This window comes from Zonotrichia leucophrys, chromosome 26, assembly GCF_028769735.1.
Source record: "Zonotrichia leucophrys gambelii isolate GWCS_2022_RI chromosome 26, RI_Zleu_2.0, whole genome shotgun sequence".
Lineage (NCBI taxonomy): Eukaryota > Metazoa > Chordata > Aves > Passeriformes > Passerellidae > Zonotrichia > Zonotrichia leucophrys.
In genome coordinates, this window is record NC_088195.1 from 5533811 (window position 1) to 5553017 (window position 19207).

At 59.5% G+C, this 19207-nt stretch overlaps 2 protein-coding genes across 4 annotated transcripts; one reads left to right on the forward strand and one right to left on the reverse strand.

Annotated features, from left to right (window-relative positions):
* Positions 1-253: 253 nt before the first annotated feature.
* AMPD2 (adenosine monophosphate deaminase 2) lies at positions 254-9004 on the reverse strand. 3 transcript variants are annotated; one of them, XM_064733000.1, is made up of 18 exons: positions 8886-9004; positions 7082-7212; positions 6332-6462; positions 5975-6043; positions 5301-5412; positions 5016-5202; positions 4789-4930; positions 4612-4701; positions 4232-4361; positions 3944-4138; positions 3672-3803; positions 3421-3584; positions 2579-2705; positions 2323-2486; positions 2092-2212; positions 1844-2017; positions 1461-1571; positions 254-596 (listed from the first exon to the last, which is right to left on the reverse strand). In XM_064733000.1, exons 2-18 carry the CDS (start codon positions 7109-7111, stop codon positions 387-389), a joined length of 2289 nt encoding a protein of 762 aa, XP_064589070.1. In that variant the 5' UTR covers positions 7112-7212; positions 8886-9004; the 3' UTR covers positions 254-386. The 3 variants fall into 3 exon arrangements, with proteins under 3 accessions (XP_064589070.1, XP_064589068.1, XP_064589069.1); XM_064732998.1 differs by having other exon boundaries at positions 8693-8971; XM_064732999.1 differs by lacking the exon at positions 5975-6043 and having other exon boundaries at positions 8693-8971.
* Positions 9005-11565: 2561 nt separating this feature from the next.
* GNAT2 (G protein subunit alpha transducin 2) lies at positions 11566-18074 on the forward strand. The gene is made up of 9 exons (XM_064732890.1): positions 11566-11687; positions 12529-12571; positions 12766-12907; positions 13073-13230; positions 13743-13871; positions 14083-14212; positions 15604-15757; positions 16156-16356; positions 18001-18074. Exons 1-8 carry the CDS (start codon positions 11570-11572, stop codon positions 16344-16346), a joined length of 1065 nt encoding a protein of 354 aa, XP_064588960.1. The 5' UTR covers positions 11566-11569; the 3' UTR covers positions 16347-16356; positions 18001-18074.
* Positions 18075-19207: the final 1133 nt, after the last annotated feature.

Genomic DNA, 19207 nt, shown 5'->3' on the forward strand with positions numbered 1-19207 from the left:
GTTGTCCCCACGGGGTGGAAGAGCAGGCTGAGAGGGCACCAGGGTTAAGGAGCATCAGGACCCAGGTGGGGCTGGGCTGGCACTCCCACACTGCCACCACAGCAGCACCCAGCACCCCGACTTGTCACTGGGAGGTAAATCCAGGACCCCCTGGCTGTGCCCTCCCCCGTGTCACCTCCTCGTGCCAGCAGGGCCCAAGCCAGCAAGGAGACCCCAGTTAAAAACAACAGAATAAAACAAACAGAACCACCCATAAAACGAACAAACCAAGATGAAACAGAGGGGACTCAACAAACGCCGCACCCTGCAACGGCACCGAGACAGCAGCAGGAGCGGGCGGGGGGACGGCGACGGAGCCCTGGGGGGCTCGGGGGGGAACTGGGGGGTCAGTGGGTGCCCAGGGAGATGGTGAGCACGTCCTCCTCCTGGATGGGCTCCAGCTCGGCGCTCTGCACCGCCTGCGTGATGAGCGTCAGCTCCTGGCACAGCGTCTCGAAGCGGTAGCTGACGCGGATGTCGGGCACGTTGGTGCGGCGGATGTCGTTCCCCTCCGGACCCTCCTTCAGGTAGTTGGGACCCAGCCAGTAGCTCTTCACCTGGGGAGGGGGGACAGGACCCGGGGCTGCCCCAGTGCTCCCAGGGCATGGGAAGGGGGAATGGGGGAATGGCAATGACGGAATTGGGAGTGGGAATGGGGGAACTGGGGGTGAATGGGAAATGGGAACAAGGGAATGGGCAACTGGGTGTGAATGGGAATTGGGAATGGGGGAACTGGGGGTGAAAAGGAATTGGGAACAAGGGAACTGGGAGTGAATAGGAATTGGGAATGGGGGAATTGGTAGCGGGAATGGGAATTGAGAATGGGGGAACTGGGAGTGAATGGGAATTGGGAATGTGAATTGGGAGTGGGAATGGGAATTGAGAATGAGGGAACTGGGAGTGGGAATGGGCAAATGGCAATGGGGGAATTGGGAATGGGCAAATGGGGGAACTGGGGGTGAATGGGAATTGGGAACTGGGGAAATGGGAGTGGGAATGGGAATTGGGAATGGGGGAACTGGGAGTGGGAATTGAGGAACTGGGGGTGAATGGGAATTGGGAATGGGGGAACTGGGAGTGAATGAAAATTGGGAATGTGGGAATGGGCAACTGGGTGTGAATGGGAATTGGGAATGGGAAAACTGGGAGTGAATGGGAATTGCAAATGGGGGAACTGGGTGTGAATAGGAATTGGGAATGAAGGAACTGGAGTGAATGGGAATTGGGAATGGGGGAACAGGGTGTGAATGGGAATTGGGAATGGGGGAATTGGGAATGGGCGAATGTGGGCATTAGGGATGGGAATGGAGGCAAATAGGAATTGGAAAGGGGTTGGGCAAATGAGGGAATGGAGAAAAGGGGGCAAATGGGAATCAGGAATAGGCAAACTGCAGAATTGGGCATGAGGGAACGGGCCTCACCTTGTGGGAGAAGCCGCTCATGAGGACGCTGTTGCGGGCCAGCTCACACATGTCGCAGGAGCTGAGCTTCCACACCTGGGTGGCGATGCTGTACTCCTCCATCAGCGGCTCCTGGGGACAGACACCCTCAGCTCCCACCACACCACAGAGACCCCTCAGGCAGGACAGGGGTCCCCACCTCCTCCCATCCCCTCTACACCACCAGCACCCTCCAGAATCCATCAGTGCTGCCAGCGGCCCCACCTCATCATCAGCCACATCTCACCACCAGCCACACTGCACCACCAACCCCACCCCACTACTGACTTCATCCCATCACCCAGCCGTGCCCACCCCACAGCCCCTCTGGGGGTCACTGGCTGGTGCCCTCCACAAATGCTCACCTTGGTGAAGTGGAACTGGAGGGGATCATCGGTGGAGAGGGAGACCATGAGCCCCCGTGAGAGGTACTCGGGCAGGGGGTTGCGGTGGTAGCTCAGGAAGAGGCTGTTGTTGCTCAGCGGGGACATGGCAATGCCAATCTGGGCCAGGTAGTACAGGTACTGCAGCACAGGGGCCTGTGGGGCACAGCAGGGTAAGGGGGGGGTCCCACCACACCCCCAGCCCCCCCAGACACCCCATCCCCGCCCACCTTGCGCAGCAACAACCCGTGGGAGATGTTCTCTGAGACCATGAACCCCGACACGAGGTGGTGGATGGGACCGGCCTCACCACAGTGCGGGCGCAGGACGAAGGTGTGGAAGCCCCTCTTCCTGCAAGGGGTGTTTGACTGTCAGCATCACCCTGTGACCTCCCCAGAACCTCCTGAGGGGTGTGTGTTCCAGGCCAGGAATGGGGAATTGGGGATGTGCCATGTCCTTACCGCCGGAGGTGGTTGAGCACTGTCATGTTGGCATACATGTAGTACAGGTAGTAGGAGTAGGGTGGGTTGTCCTCCTCCACCCAGTTGCCTGGCAAAGGGCTATCCAGGTTGAAGATGTGATGCTCTGGCTTGGATTCATCGTCCACGCTGTCAAAGCCATCCACCTGCAGGACAGACAGCCCCAGGGTGGGATGCCACCCCTCGCTCCAGCTGGGTTTGGGTTGGGGTGTCCCCAGGAGCAGGACACAGCACTCACGTGCTCCAGGAAGAGGTGCAGCTCTGGGTGCTGGGCAGGGTGAATTGTGGCCTCGTAGAGCGGCAGGAAGATATTCTCCAGCATCTCCTGGAAGTTGGCCAGCTGCTTCTTTGTCCGGTAGATGTCACTGCAGGGAACAGACCCCACTCAGAGCCAGCTTCCCCCCTCCCCACCCCACCACAGCCAGCAGTGGGGTGTTGCAGTGTGATGGAACAGCCTGTCTCAGTCATCCCCGGCTCTTTCCCCAGGTGTGCCAACAACCTCTCCCTTCCCCTCCCTTGCCCCTGCTGAGTGCTGTCCGTCAAACTTGGCATTCCACGTTGTGTGGCTGGTGAAGTTCCAAAGATGCCTTTCAACCCTGGGGACACTGGGCCATCCAGGGGTCATTTGTCTCGAGACCTTCCCCCCTTACCTGCTTGGTGGCTCCCTACCCCTTCTCTCCCCCTCTCCCTGGGGTTAAAAGGAACAGCACCCACGGGCTCAGGGAGTTCTGCTGGAGCTGTTGCTGCATTCAGAGGCCTGTGGGCCAGAATAAAGCTCTGGATCCAAACCCTCCAGGCAGAACCCGACTCCTTTTCCTTCACCTCGCCTTGAAGCCTCTCCACCAGAGGTAAACCTGAGCTCCTGCATGCCTGGACTTGTCCCCAGTGCCCAGCTGCAATATCCAGCCAGCCAAAGGTGTTTTTGAGGTGAAACCACCACAGCTGCCGCCCTTGGTCAAGCAGCAAGGGGCAGACGAGCCCAGGCACGTTCCATCTGGCAATACTGGTATTTAATTCCAACAGTGGGGTGGCCTGCATCCCCCCAACCCAAGTGAGAGCTCCTGTGCCCCCTTCACTCACAAGAGCCGGGGCACCTGCACGAGCCAGCGCACGTTGTTGGAGTGCACGCGGTGGCTGACGGCCCAGCGGGCCAGCTTGTCCCACTCATCCCGCGAGCGCCCGTAGATGGACAGGCGCAGCTCCGCGTTCTGGTACTTGCTCTCCTCCAGGTCTGCCATCACCTCCTGATGGGAAGGGACAAGTGACAACTGTCACTGCTTGGCCACCAGAAGGGGACATGAGTTATACCACAAGGAGGGGAGGTGGCCCACCTTGATGATGTGGGCAAAGTACTTCCCCGAGACGCGGTTGTCCGTCTTGATGAAGATCTCCCGCAGGATGGACTCCCCGATGGGATTGTACTTGGCGTTGAACTTGTCGAAGCGGTGGAAGGTGTTCCGGTCCTGAACGTGGGACAGGTGTGACCTGAGAGTCCTCATCACCCACCCCAACACCCACCAACCTCCCATCTCCTGGTAAAACCCCCTGGAGAAGAACCAAGGATGGGGTTCACTCATCCCCAGGGTTTGGGAGCCTCCCGTACCGCATGGACATCCAGTGTGTCCACGCTCAGGTCGTAGGCTGTGAGGTTCATCGTCTCAAACACCTCCTTGAGCGTCTGCTCCTTCCCCTTCTCCACATGGACAATTTCATCCAGGTGCTTCTTCATCGCCCGCTTGATGAAGCGCAAGAGATGCTTCTGGTTCATGCAGGACGAGGCATGGATGTGGGTGTCCACCTGCACCAGGGAGGTGATGCTCAGCCCTGAGACCCTCCCAGAGCTCCCCAGGAACCCCCCAAAACCTGGGACTAGCTCAGGATCCCCAGGTACCTTGCGGATGTTGTAGAAGTCACGGTGAGGCACCTTCTTCTGGGCCGCCAACTCCTTCATCTCATTGAGCAGCACATGCATCTGGAACTTGTTGCTCAGGTACTGCAGCCGGCGGTAGCAGAAGGATTTGCTGCCCAAAACAGGGAAGAGGAGCTCAGTTTGGGGTGAGGAAGCAGAACATCCAGCCCCAAAAGGCTGGTGCCCCCACAGATATGGGAACATAGACTCTTGGACACAGGTGAGGGTGCACATGGGAGCTGCACCAGCACTGTGTGCCAGAGTCACAGCCACATCCTTGGGGCTGTCCAGGGGGTCAGGTCACATCCCCATCATGGGATCCCCCCCAGGGTAGGACCCTCCCATGGGACCCTTCCCCTTACATGGGCCCATTGATGATCAAAGCCATGAGGAAATTCATGTCGGCAATGAACTCCTGCAGGTCGGGGTATGGCAGGTCCAGCTCCGTGCTCCTGGTGGGGGACACACGTGAGAGTAACACAGCTCCACCAAAAAATTCCTCACCCCAATGAGAAGGACCCTCCCCTCACAAAACTCACTTGTCAGTGATGTCCTGCTTGGTGTAGACGTGCACAACGCCATCCACCATCTTCAGCCCGAAGCCAAGATCTGCTGGCATGTTCTTGGGGTCCCACTTCTCATAGGGGTGCTGCTCAGCAAACGGGGGGTGCACGGGGGCATCTGCAGTCAGGAGACACCCAGCATCACCCCAAAAGCTCCTGCAGCACCCCAGCTCAGCACTGAGACCCCTCCACAGCGTGCTCACCAGCAGCCACGGGGGTCTCGGGCACCTCCTCGTAGCCTCGGGTCTCCAGGGGCTTCTCGGAGAGCTCCTGCAGGTACCGGGCCGTGGTCTTGCAGAAGCTCTGCAGGGACAGCCCCATGTACTTCTCCCTCACAAACAAAGCCTTCACCACGCTCTTGGCTGCATCCAGCAGGTCGGTGAAGGGCACCTGGAAAGGGAACACAAAACAAAAAACCACCCCCCAAGCTGGGGTTGGCAGCCTGGAGACCCTTGCCTGGTTTCCAGGGGGGTCAGGGGGAGGCTCACCCCACATTTCTCCTCCCCAGAGATGGTGACCCGCTGGAATTCTCGCTCCAGCAGCGCCTCCCGCTCCTTGGGGACATGGTCCACCAGGCTGTCATTCTGCTCCTTGAAGAGCCTGTGGGGACAGACATGGCCAGTGGGACAGTGACAGGTCTGCCCCATTCCCATGTATGCCAAGAGCAGCATGAGCCCCACCCCAGGGACTCTGTCCAGCCCTGGGGTGGCAGGATGGTGACGCTGTCCCCAGAGATGCCACCACGAGGTTGTGGCAGCTGTGCCACCCGTGTCCTTTTTGGTGGTGGCATTGTCCCCCTTCCCAAAACACATCCCTCAGCCCTGATGAGCACAATGAAAAGTGGGAGTGGGGAGAAGGGCACAAAGAACAAAAAAAACTCACGACAGAGACAGCTCCCAAGCGGAGACAGGAGGGAGGGGACACACAGCGTCAGACCCCCCCATCCAGGGGACGACAGGGCCAGGACAGGGGTCCTGTGCCAGCAGCAGAGCTGGGACCCCCAGCTCACCCCAACCCCCCTCCCCAGGTGCATTCAGCGTCGGTGAGAGTGGCTGGGAGGGACCTCTTGGCTCCATGCTTGGGTGTGCTGGGTCAGACGGGGCCAGGCGGGTCCCCGATCCCCCCCGTGGCCCCGGCCGGTGACACCGGGCCGGACACTCACTGTAAGTCCGCAGCACTGTCAATTTTCAGGAAGTCCTGTTTGGCTCTGAGCAAAATGTCGGGCTCAAGTCTGGGGACAAGGAGGCGGCGGTGGAGGGGGGGGACAGCCGGGGGGACGAGGGGGAGAGAAATGGGGGGGCCGGGGAGAGAAAACACCCCGTTAATGCCAAAACAACAGAAACCAGACAGAAACCAGCCAAAAACTCACTGCAAAGGGGACACCAAGTGCGACACCCACGGGAGAGGGCACACAGAGCTGGCACAGAGACAGCCTCTTGGGGCGGGGAGGTGGCCTGGCCCCGTGCAGGGCTCCCTTCCAGCCATTTGGGGTGCACACAGGGGAACCCCCCAGGCTTACTTGACGTCCTGGCTGATCTGGCGCTCCAGGCGCTGGCGCCGCTCCTCCAGCTGCTCGATGGGGCTCTCCTCGGGGAACTCATAGGGAGCCGTGCGCATCTCGTTCTCAGCCAGTGAGCGGCAAAACAGCTCCTGCAGAGCAGCCTTGTTGTGAGCTGGGTACAGCCCCAGCCCTGCTGTGAGCTGGGTACAGCCTCAGCCCTGCCATGAGCCCAGGGCATCCCTGAGCCAAGCCCAAAGCAGCCCTGAGCTGAGCCCAGAGCATCTGTGTCATGGGCTAGGTGCAGCCTCAGTCCTGCCATGAGTTGTGCCCAGAGCAGCCCTGACATGAACTGTGCCCAAAGCATTCCTGAACTGAGCCCAGAGCAGCCCTGACATGAACTGTGCCCAAAGCAGTCCTGAGCTGTGCCCAGAGCAGCCCTACCATGAGCCCAGAGCATTCCTGAACTGAGCCCAGAGCAGCCCTGCTGTGAGCTGAGCCCAGAGCATCACTGAGCTGTGTCCAGAGCCCTGAGCTGAGCCCAGAGCAGCCCTGCCACAAGCTGGGTGCAGCCTCAGCCCTGCCATGAACTTCAGCCCCTGGGTTGGCAGAGAAAGGCTCACAGGGATTCCCACACTCAGAGCTGAACAAGTGGGAAGGAAGGAGGGTTTGGGGAGGATGAGTGGAGGAAGGATGGAGGGGAAACCCACCCCACTCCCCCAACACAGGCTCAACCCCCCAGACCTGGCAAGCTGTGTGCCCCAGACCCACCTCAGCGATCTCCTTGTATTTGCCATCCATGGACGTGCGCAGATCCACCGGGAAATGCTTCAGGCTGTGGGGGGTCCCGGGCAGGGACCAGGCTGACTGCAGGGGCCGGGCCCCTGGCCCCCCCCGCAGCTCTGCAGGGAGTGGGACAACATCAGCTGGGGGGTCTGGACCCCCCATCTGGCCAGGAAGGGGTTAATCAGCCCCCCCTCCCCACCATGGAACTGGGATGCTGTTCCCAATGGGGATGATGGGGAAACTGAGGCAGCTGAAGGGGAAGAGCCCCCCTCCCCCCCAATCCCCCTGGGGCACTGGGGGGGCTGCTGGCTCCACTGGGGGCTGTGAGAAACCAGCAGAGAATGAATGAGGGGCTCGGGACTGGGCTGCAGGACCCCCATGGCATGGGGGGCACAACACTGGGGTCCCTGCCAGGGTCACCTCCCTGCCCCCATCCCATCCCAGAGGGCACATCCCCACACTGGGGTAGGGGAGGTGACATCATCCCCCCTCCAAAGCCACCCCATTGCCCCACACCCCCTGCTCCCACCAGCACTGGGGCCACGGGGGATGCCCAATGCCACCCCAATGCCACCACCCTCCTCTGCAACCCCAAACCCACCATAGACCTGCTGGTGGGCACTGGAAATCAGCTCCTACTGGTTAAACTGGGTGCACCAGTAAGAGCCCCTCCACCCAGCACAGCCTGGGGGAAGATCCAGGTCCCCTGACCCCCAAACAGGAGCCTCCACCCCATTTGCTCCCTGCATCACCCCAATGGGAATGGGGGCTGTGTCACCCAGGGCAGGGACAGCACTGGTGTCATCAGATGTGCTGGTGGTGCCTCTCCTGGGGCACACAGGGTGCCCTGTGCCCCTGGGACATAGCCTGTGCTGCCCACGTGTGACAGGTGGCGGCCCTGGTGGCACTCCAAGATCCCCCTCAACACGGGTGCCAGACAGATGACAACCTCAAAGTGCCACCTCGCCCACTCGTGCCACCATCCAGAACACCCTGTGCCACCCACCCAGGACAAACGTGGCTCACCAGAGCCGGGAGCAGCCCCGGTGATGCCCCTAGACCCCCCAGGTGACAACCCCGTAGTGCCACCTCACCCCGGTGATGTCACCACACTCACCCTGTGTCACCACCACCATTTGCCATCCACCCAGAACACACGTGTGCCACCCACGTGTGGGAGCAGCCCCGGCGGCACCCTGAGACCCTCTCCCAACAGTGCCAACCACAACGTGCCACCTTGCCCACCCCCTGTCATCACTGCCCCTCACCCAGTGCCACCCGAGATCGCCCCCGCGGAGCCCCCCCAAACCGGGTCCGCCCCCCCTCCTTCCTCCTCCTCCTCTTCCTCCGCTCTCACTGCGCCACCGAGGCGCTGCGCTGGCAGGAGGGGACACGCAGGGCCCCCCCCGCCGCTGCCACCCCTCCGGGTGCCGGGACACGCTGGTGGCTCCCCCTCCCCAAAATAAACCCTCAGAGCAGCACGGCGGCATTGCCCCCCCCCAAATGATCCCCCTACTCGCAGCATCGCCCCCCCACCCCCGGGCCGTGAGCTGGCTGTCCCCTGGTGTCCCCTCGGGTGCTTGGGGGAGGTCTCACCTGCGGGGCTGGGGGTCTGCAGGCTACCCCGCTTCTTGAAGGAGCACTTGGCCGGGGGGACAGAGGACATGGCGGCTCCAGGGGGGCCGGGGAGGAGCGGAGGGGCTGATGCTGGCGGTGATGATGGTGATGGTGGTGATGATGGTGATGGGGGCGGGGGGTGAATGACGGGGGGCGCCCGGGGGACTCTTACGGCGGCGGGGCCGCAGCGGCCGCTCCCTCCCCTGGTTGATGATTGATGCAGGAACCCGGGAATGGACCAAAGTCCCCGGCGGGGCCCGGCCGGAAACCGGCACGAGGAAGAGGATGGGGCGGGCGGAGGATGTGGCGAGGAGGAGGAGGAGGAGGAGGAAGGAGGAGGCTGCGGCGCTGGAGGGTTGGAGGGGGGGGCAAGACCCGTGATGGGGCTGTGACAGCGCTGGGCCAGCCGTGACCCCCCCACGGACAAACCTGACACCCCCAGAGGAACGCCCTGTACCCGTGTGGGGTCAGCCGTGACCCCCAGACAGCCGTGACACCCCGGGACAGACGTGTGCACCCCGGGACAGCCCCCCAGGCGGCTCTGTGGGACCCCCGGGACAGCCCAAGCCCCTCCTCGGGGACAGTCGTTATCCCCCGGTTCAGCCCTAACGTCCCCCCCGAGCGGGCATCGCACCCCCGCGAGAGATGGGATCGGACCCCCCCAAAGCGACAGCGATGCTTCCAAAACAGGGTTAATAGAGTTACCCCCCCCCAGGGTGGACATTATGCCCCCCCCCAATATGGACACTGCCCCCCTCCCCGAACAAGCATTGCTCCCCAAAAACACAGGGTGGTGTTCTTCCCCATCCAGAGCTCGGCCCAATCCCACTGGGAATCCCTGTGCCCCCCCAGCGGGCACCGTCACCCCCGGGATGGGCACCCCCTCCCCAAGGCTGGCACTGCACCCCCAAAACAGACTGTCACCCCCCCTCCGTTAAACACTGTACCCCCAAAGGCACGGGGTACCTCCGAAATGGGGCAATGATGATCCCCCTCCCCAGGGCTGGCGCTGCACCCCCTAAACAGACCCTCACCCCCCTGTTAAACACTGTACCCCCAAAGGCACCTCCGAAATCAGCCAGTGCCCCCCAAAATGGGGCAATGATGATCCTCCCCAGATATGGCACCGCACCCCAAAAGGACTCGCACTCCTGCAGCACTCCCCACCTCACACCCTGCTGGGGGTGCCCTGAGCCCCCCAGGAATGTCCCCAAGGAGCCCCTGCCCCCTAATGCACCCCCCACCCAAAGTGGGGCCACCCCAGAGGCAGAGCCCGGCCGCGGGGGTGTCACCTGTGCCGGGGGTGTCACTGTGCCGGGGGTGTCGCTCCGTATGTCCCTACCTGGGCCGGGGCTGCCGGTGCCCGGGTGGCTCTGGGTGGCTGTCGGGCTGTGTCCCCTCCGAGCGCCCCCAGTGTCCCCTAAGCTGCCACCGGCGCGGGGGGGTATTTTTAGCCGCTGTTAGAGCGGAGGGAATGTCACCCACCCCCCTCTGTGCCCCCCACCCCTTGTCGAGGGGGTGAAGGGACAGCGAGGTGACACCACCCACCGGGGACAGCGCTGTGCCACAACAGCCACGGGGGACAGTGGGGACCCCCAGCCTGACTCATGTCCCCTGCCCAGCACTGTCCGCACACCGCGGGGAGGGGGGGTGGTGTCTGGTATTTTAATTGGACCCCCCTCATTAGCGCCGAGTTCATTAGAGGCTCAGAAAGGGCTCTGTGTCCGCGGGGACAGCAGGAACAGAGTGTCCCCAAGCAACGGCGCTGGCAGCGAACATGCGCCCGGTGGGACGTGGGGACACCGGTGCGGGGACATGGAGCCCCCAGTGACCCTGTAAAGTGCAGGGATTTAGGACACCTGAAACCCAAACATCGGGGATTTAGGACACCTTAAAGCCAAACATCGGGGACGTGCAGGGCTTGTGGGGGTCCCAAAGCCCACCCCGGGGCGGGGACTCCCCCTGCGGTGCCCACCCACAGCCAGCCCCGCAGGAAAAGGGGGAGGCACCCACCTGTCCCCAGGGTTTGGGGGATGGGCTGGCCTGGGAGGGGGGTGCTGAGCCCGGGAAGAGGAGGAGGAGGAGGAGGAAGGCTGAGCCGCGATCCCATTAAAGAGCTTAGGCAGCGGGAGGGCGGCACCCAGCGGGGCAGGATTAGGGGCCCTCGTTACCCACCCCGGGGTAATTAGCTCCCTTTTCCCTGCAGGAGGAATCCCCCGGTGCCATCACCCCCCTGCCACCACCCTGGCCCCCTGTCACCGCCCAGTCCCCTGCCACCGCTCTGGAGCACCCAGGGGTGGGGGACACACACAACATGGGGATGATCCCATCCTCAATGCCCCCCAAAAATGGGGTCACAGCCCACAGACAGGAGGGACCCCCAAAATGATCCCCACTTCCCAAGTCACCCCAGGGGACCAGTCCCCACGGGCAGGGGGTGTCACGCTGATGCCCCCCTTATGTAAAGCCCCCTGCCCACCTCCCTGAGATGCTCCATCCTTTTTTTTCTCCCTGAGCCCTAATCTTTGCCATCTTGGGCTAATTGGATTTCCTGGGTCACATGGCAAGATAAAAAGTCCCCAAATCCCACGGTCAAAAAAAATCAGGTTATCCATGGGGAATTAAGGGAGAGAGCGGGGGGCAGCCAGCAGCGAGGACCCACCGAAGAGTGCTGCCGGCTTGAGGCACCCCAACATCAGGTGTGGGGTACCTGGCTCTCCTTTTTTTGAATTTCTCGTTCATCTCCCAGTGCCCACCTCGTTCCCGAGGTGTGCGTGTTATCTCCTTGAAGAGCTGGAAAAGCCTGGGGACCTAGAGGAGCTTGTGGAGTTATTGGAGGAGGAGGAGGACGAAGCCATGGGGAGCGGGGCCAGTGCCGAGGACAAGGAGATGGCCAAGAGGTCCAAGGAGCTGGAGAAGAAGCTCCAGGAGGATGCGGATAAGGAGGCCAAGACAGTCAAGCTGCTGCTGCTTGGTAAGGCTGGAGGGGATGTCCCCTGGAGATGTCCCTGTGCTCCCACTCCGTTGAGGCTGAGGGGATGTGGGGATGGGGAAGGGGACAGGGAACCTGTGACTCCCTGGGCTCCTCCTGCCCTGGCTCTGGTACCCCTCGGACAAGTCACCATCAGCCTGGAGATGTTGTCCTGCCACCAGGATGTTATCCCTGGGAAGGGCTGGATGTGGCATCGGCTTTTGGGGACAGCAGGCACGAAGGGGACAGTGAGGGGATGGGGAAAGGACCAAGCCCCTGGGTCCCACCAGGATGTGCCACATCTCACGGGGTCAGCGAGAACCTGGGGAACTTCTGCCACCAGCACCCCAAAACCTGCTGGTGGTGCCAGGCAGGGGGAGATGGTTCCTTGGGGGTCCCTACACACCCCACAGGACTTGGGGGTGACTCTGTGGGGCAGGGGGTGACTCCATGGGGCTGGGGCCAGCAGTGGGGCCGTATGCAGGTGGGGGGGCTGGGGTCAAGGCGATTAACACCCTAATTCTAAGCAGCTTCCTGTGCTGCCCTAAGCCGCTTACGGCCCCAGAGGCATCGCCGGGCACTGCCCACGGTGGGCGGGAGGTGTGGGATGGGGGGACCTGCACCCAGGGGGCTCCCACCACCCTGGGGGTCCCCGAGCTGTGGTCCCACACAGGGTGCAAGGGGTGACAGGAGTGTGGGGATGACGGTGGTCGTGGGAAGAGGCCAGGCTGGGTGTGTAGCCAGGAGATGTGTGGGGGGCAGCGGCTTTGATCCCCATGGGGTGCTCATCACGGTGGCAACAGGTCCTGATGGGCACTAAGGTGTCCCTCCCACCCTTTTCCAGGGGCTGGAGAGTCAGGGAAGAGCACCATCGTGAAGCAGATGAAGTGAGTATGGCCTGGGCCACACTGGGGAGGGGGAGGCCACAAGGATGAGCCACCAGCTCTTGGACATGGGGTGGCTGGATCTCCAGTCACCCCCCATGTCACCTGGTGGTGGCACCTGTGATTCCCAGTGTGGGGTGGTGATTCCTGGTGGAGGGGATGTCCTGGCTTGGGGCTGAGGCCACTGTGCCTGCCAGGATCATCCACCAGGACGGTTACACGGAGGAGGAGTGCATGGAGTTCAAGTCCATTATCTACGGGAACATCCTGCAGTCCATCCTGGCCATCATCCGCGCCATGTCCACGCTGGGCATCGACTACGCCGAGTCCTCCTGCGCGGTCAGTCCGGGGACAGTGTCCCTGTCCCCCACACCCCACGGCGTGGGGCCAGGGCAGCCCCCAGAACCAGCGCCCACAGCAGCCCCATGCTGTCCCCCCAGTCCTGAGGGCTCTCTGGGGGAGCAGGAGCCATGGCAGGGTTGGTGATGAAGGTCCCTCTCGCAGGATGAAGGCCGGCTGCTCTTCAACCTGGCTGACTCCATTGAGGAGGGCACGATGCCCCCAGAGCTGGTGTCCTGCATCAAGAAGCTGTGGAAGGACGGGGGGGTTCAGGCGTGCTTTGACCGCGCTGCCGAGTATCAGCTCAACGACTCAGCTGCATAGTGAGTGGGGACAGGGCACAACAGGACCGGCCTGGGGACACCCTGACAGCTCATGGCCAGCTCCAACCCAGCCTGGCAAAATCCATCTCCTCCCTGCTCCTGGGAATACCCTGAGTCTGCCATTCTTCATCCCACCAGTGTCATCCTCCATCCCACTGTTGTCATCATCCATCCCACCAGTACCATTCCCCAATCCCACCAGTGCCCTTCTCCATCCCATCAGTGCTATCCCCATCTCACTGCTGCCATCTTCCATTCCATTAGTGCTGTCCTACATTCTCCATCCCACTGCTGTCATCATCCATCCCACCAGTGCCATCCCCATCCCAAGAGTGCCACTGACCTGCAGCCCCACCACCCTTGATGTCCCTCAGCTTCCCCAGGGATGTCACTGCTCTGGAGTCCCAGTGTTTGGCAGAGCTCATCCCCACAACCATCCCCAAAAATCTGGGGGAAAGGGGAGACATGGGGAGCCCCTTGGCAGCAGGTCACATCCCTTCCTGTCCCCCCAGTTACCTGAACCAGCTGGACAGGATCACAGCCCCCAACTACCTCCCCAACGAGCAGGATGTGTTGCGATCCCGAGTGAAGACCACAGGGATCATCGAGACCAAGTTCTCTGTCAAAGACCTGAATTTCAGGTGGGTGGGAGCCTCCTTCACCTCCATGACCACTCCTCCATGATTCCCCCCAGCCCTGATGGTGGGGAGGGATTTTGGGGTGACCCTGACACTCAAGGGAGCACCAGTGCCGTCCCACAGTGATTCCTGCCCCCTTGAGGATGTGGCACCATCAGATGGGGGGTGTCAGGACCAGGTGTGAGTGTGTCCCTCATGCTTGTCCCCTCCCCAGGATGTTCGACGTGGGAGGGCAGCGCTCAGAGAGGAAGAAGTGGATCCACTGCTTCGAGGGGGTGACCTGCATCATCTTCTGTGGGGCCCTGAGCGCCTACGACATGGTGCTGGTGGAGGATGACGAAGTGGTGGGTTGGGGTCCTGGAGGCACTGGGAGCTAAGGGGGAGAGGAACAGGGAGCTCTGAGGGGGATCAGAGGAGGGAGGAACAGCACTTTGCACTGTCAGATGCTCTGGGTAATCCAGGAAAGGTGTGGGAGATGCAGGATGGAGCTCATTCCTGCTCACTTGCACCCGATAAAGGTGTTTGCACTTCCTCTGGGTCATGAATCCATGGCTCTGCCTATGAGGAAACCCCATGAGCAAATCCTGAGATCCACCAGGGAATGGCAACACAGCCAGCCAGCTACAGGGAAGGGCAGGAAGAGCCATGAACCCACTGGGATGAAGGAAAATCTGGTCCTGAGGCACCTCGTGTCTCACTGTGCCCTCCAGGGCGAGCAGAGGAGATAAGGAGGGGCAGCTCCCACCCTCCCAGTGTGGGGCCACAAGGACATGATCCAAAATGTGTCCAGTGAAGGATGCACCAGCAGAGCCCTGGAAAAGCAGCTTGGAGATCCAGAGAGAAGGAACATGGAAGCACCATAATGGGTTTTTCTTTGAAGAGATAAGGGGTGAAGACAAGAAGAGCAGGAGTGGTTTCTTCTCTGGCATCTCCTCCAGGTCCCATGGCTGCTGCTTGGGATCCAAATACCTTCTGAAGCTGGATCAGAGTCAGGATCTGCCATCCCTGGGCCCTGCCATGGCCAGGCAGGAGCTCACAGCCTTTTCTCAGCCACGTGCAGGAGAGCATCCTTCCCATGGGAGCCCTTGGGAGAGGCTGGAATGCCCACTCAGCACAGGACAGGGCAGGATTTGGGCACAGTCAGTGCTCTGCTTACAGAAAAGCTGCTGTGATGGAATCTGGATGAGGGAAAACCATCCCTGGAGAACCCACCTGCTGCCCACAAAGATGGAGGACCCCCCTTATATCAAGAAAATCCCCCCACTGGACTTGGCTCTGCCTAGATGGATTCTTATCCCCTCAGGATGACCCAACAGCAAACTAAGAACTCAACATCTGCTCTGAAACTGGAGATTTCCTTTTCCCAGCTCCTTCCTGAAGCTGTGGACAATGGCCAGAAGCCATGGTCCAACACAAGCATCCCCCTGATGACTGGGATGGTGCTCACTGAGCACCTTCCTCACAGGCTCCAAGGTTCCCATGGATCATTTGCTCAGTGAAATCACTACAATCCTTCATTTCTGACAATCCCAGGAGGGACTGGAGCCAGTCCCTACCCTGAGCATCACGTGGATTTATCTGTGATTTTGGGTGGGCAGGAAAGACTGGGCAGGCAGCAGGAGCAGCTGCTGCTGCAGCAAACAGGGGAAAGCTCTTTTTTTGGGAATGGGGGCTTGGGGGTGGGCTGCAGTGGCCCAAAGGGGGTGCCAATCCATGATGATCCTCTTCCCTGCAGAACCGGATGCATGAGTCCCTGCACCTATTCAACAGTATATGCAACCACAAGTTCTTTGCCGCCACCTCCATCATCCTCTTCCTCAACAAGAAGGACCTTTTTGAGGAAAAGATCAAGAAAGTCCATCTCAGCATCTGCTTCCCAGAGTATGATGGTGAGTCCAGACCATTCCCAGCCTTAATCCTCCTCTTTGAGACCCCCCAAACCAGGGGCTGGGGAGTTGTGTGGTCCCAGCAAAGATGGTTTTGGGATGTGTTGTGATAGGGCTGGGGAAGGGAGATGAGAATGATGAGAACTGGCTCTATCCCAGAAAAAGGCTGGGGAAGGGGATGAGGATGAGCAGAAGCAGCTCCATGCTGCTCTTTGAGGTGGTGAGTCAAATCCTGGGAGGCTGGAGCTGAGGAGAGGATGGATGTGGCCTCAGGAAGGTGTTTGGAAGAACAGAAATGGGGTAAAAAGGAGTTCTGTGCTACGCCTGGTCAGCTCTCCACCCCTTTTCCTCCAACACCCACCCCCATGGGAGCAGCTTGGAAGCATTCCCCCCCTCTGCAGGTCCAAACACATTTGAGGACGCAGGGAATTACATCAAGACCCAGTTCCTGGATCTCAACATGAGGAAGGACGTGAAGGAGATCTACAGCCACATGACCTGTGCCACAGACACACAGAACGTCAAGTTCGTCTTCGACGCCGTCACAGACGTGATCATCAAAGAGAACCTCAAGGACTGCGGCCTCTTCTGAGCACCAGCAGGTACGGGAGAGGCTGGAGCCAGAAAACAGGGACAGGAGAGGGCAGGAGGGTGGTCAGAGCTGGATCCATCCCAAAAAGGGCTGGGGAAGGGGAGGAGGAACAGCCCAGCTGGCTTCATCCTAGAAGAAGAGCTGGGGAAGAGGAGGGGGATGAGCAGAGCCAGCTCCATCCCAAAAAGGGCTGGGAAAGGGGAGGGTGATGAAGAGGATGATGATGATCACTATTGGCTCCATCCCAAAAAGGGCTGGGAAAGGGGAGGAGGACAAAGATGATCAGAGCTGGATCTCTCTGAAAAATGGGCTGGGGAAGGGGACTGAGATGAAAATGATCAGAGCTGGCTCCATCCCAGAAAAGACTGGGGAAGGAGAGGGAGGTGAGGAAGAGCAGAGCGAGATCCATCCCAGAAAAAGGGCTGGGAAGGGGTAAGGCTGATCAGAGTTGGTTCCATTGCAGAAAAAGCTTGGGAAGGGGAGAAGGAAGAGCAGAGTTGGCTCCATCACAAAAAAAGGGCTGGGGAAGGGGAGGGATATGAAAACAATCAAACCTGGATCCCTCCCATAAAGGGCTGGGAAAGGAGGACAGGGATGAGAAAGAGCAGAGTTGGCTCCATCCCCAAAAAAGGTCTGGGAAAGAAGGAAGAGGATGGGGATGATCAGAACCAGCTCAATCTCCAAAAAAAGGGCTGGGGAAAGAAGATGAAGAAAAGCAGAGCCAGCTCCATCCCCCCCAAAAGCAAGGCTGGGGAAGGGGCTGGAGATAAACATAAGCAGACTCAGCACCATCCCAAAAAGAAAGAAGAGCTGGGGATGAGGATGAGGATGATCAGAGCTGGCTCCATCCTGCTTTGAGGGGTGGTGGCATGTAGGTCCCTCTGGTTTTGCCATCAAGTCCTGGAAATCCTCAGAGCAGGGGAGGGGAGGATGGACTGGGAGCAGTGGGGAGGGGCAGTCTGGGGTCCCATCAGCCCAGGGACATGGTCACATCCCTGTGCTGAGCTCCCATGGGATTCAGTCCCATCCCACAGTGGGGTGGGCTCAGCCAGACAATTCTCCCCCTTGCACATAGAGATTCCCAAATCCTCCACCTGAGCTAAAAGGAATCATTTTATTTCTCTCCAGTTGCAATTCCAGCCCAGCCTCAGTGGATGGGAACATCCCAAGGCACACTATGCTGCTCTCAGCCTTTTAGCTCATCCTAAAACTTTAATTAGGGTTTATCACTCTAATTAGGGTTTATCATCCTAAATCTTGCACTAATTCTGAGCAGCAGCAGGAATTCCATCCTCTCTCCCCCTTTCCAAGCAGTTCCCAGCCACTGGCTCTGGCACTTTGCTTTTCAGGGAAACTCTGGTGTTTCTCTTATCCTTGAATATTAACAAAAAAGCAGGAAAAAGATACAAAAAGAAACCAAAACAATAAAAAGACCTCAAGCAGGTTCTCTGCAGGCAGGAGGCACCAGAAGATGACACTTGGAAGGGGGGAGGGAGGGGATGCTCCATCCTCATCACCACAGAGGAAGGCAAAGGGATGAAGTGACACAAATCCCTGAACCCCACCTGAGTTTCTCCCTTGTTTCCATAAAATTGCTCCCCTAAGCCCTTCCCTGGGTGTATTTAACTCCCTGTTCTCTCTCCCTCCCTCCCAGAAGAAGAAAACATTCCCATCTCACCGTTCTGCTGAGCAGAGCCAAAGGAAGAACCAACCCTCACCACACATCACTGCTCCCACTTTTTCTATGACCTCCCCAAATCTGCCTCCTTCCAAACCCAATCCTGGAAGGGGCTGAAGCTCAACTTCCTGCTCCCTTTCATGGCCATTTCCTCTTTTTTTTCCAAGGAAGAACCCCTGTTCTCAGCGTTTTACAGGAGGTTTGACACCAGAGAGCCCAGCAGGAATAGGAATATTAAGGGAATTTGGGAGGTAGGATAGACATGGCCCCCTTGCCCATCCCTCTGCAGCCCATTCCTGCCCTTGGATCGAAGCTGGATTAATCCAGGATGAAATTTCTGGGGAAGGTGGAGGCTGTGTTACCCCCAAGTCGCTCCTGGGAACCAACCTCAGTCCTTCATTCTTTCCTGGGAACCAACCTCAGTCCCTCATTCTTTCCTGGGAACCAACCCCAGCCCTTGGCAGGACAAACCAGGGGTTTGTGGGGTTGTTTTGGGCCCTAAATGGAGGGAATTTCTCAGGCAGGAGGGGCTGGGGAAGGGAATCCCACTTCCAGCCCAGCAATGGGCTGGATAAAGAGGAAATGGTTACTTGAAAGATTTTCATTCTGCTACTTAGAGCTGCATTTGCTCTGTCTGTTTGTAAATAATTCATAGATGAGCCCTGTATCCATCCTCTCCCTGTTTCCTGCAGAGATCTCCCAACCAGCTTCATTTAACTGTAGGAAAACACAATAAAGGAATATGCATGATGTGGATGTTCTTCCTTTCTTCCACTTTGCTCCATTCCTGTGTCCCAGAGCTTGGATCAAGGGATATTTCATCCATTCTGGGGGTGTGTGGATCTCTGGATCTCACCTGGATCACCCCATGGCCACTGCTGGGCTCCTGGGGGTGGGATGGGGGTCACCATGCCAAAAACCTTCCTGGATGAAGCTCCTGGATGAGTTTAAAGGATGAGTTATCCCATGGAGGGTGGCTGGAAGGGAACTGTCAAACAGACACAGCTCCAGACAGCTTGGAAAAGATTCCAGAACAGGGAATCTCCCTCAGGGCTCCCCCTGCCAGCACACAGCAGCCTCCCTGAGGAATTTACCCTGGATTTCTAAGCAAGTGTTCTGAGAACAGTCCCACCTCCATCCCACAGAAGTGCCCAAAGCAGAATTCCCAAGGGGGTCACAGCAT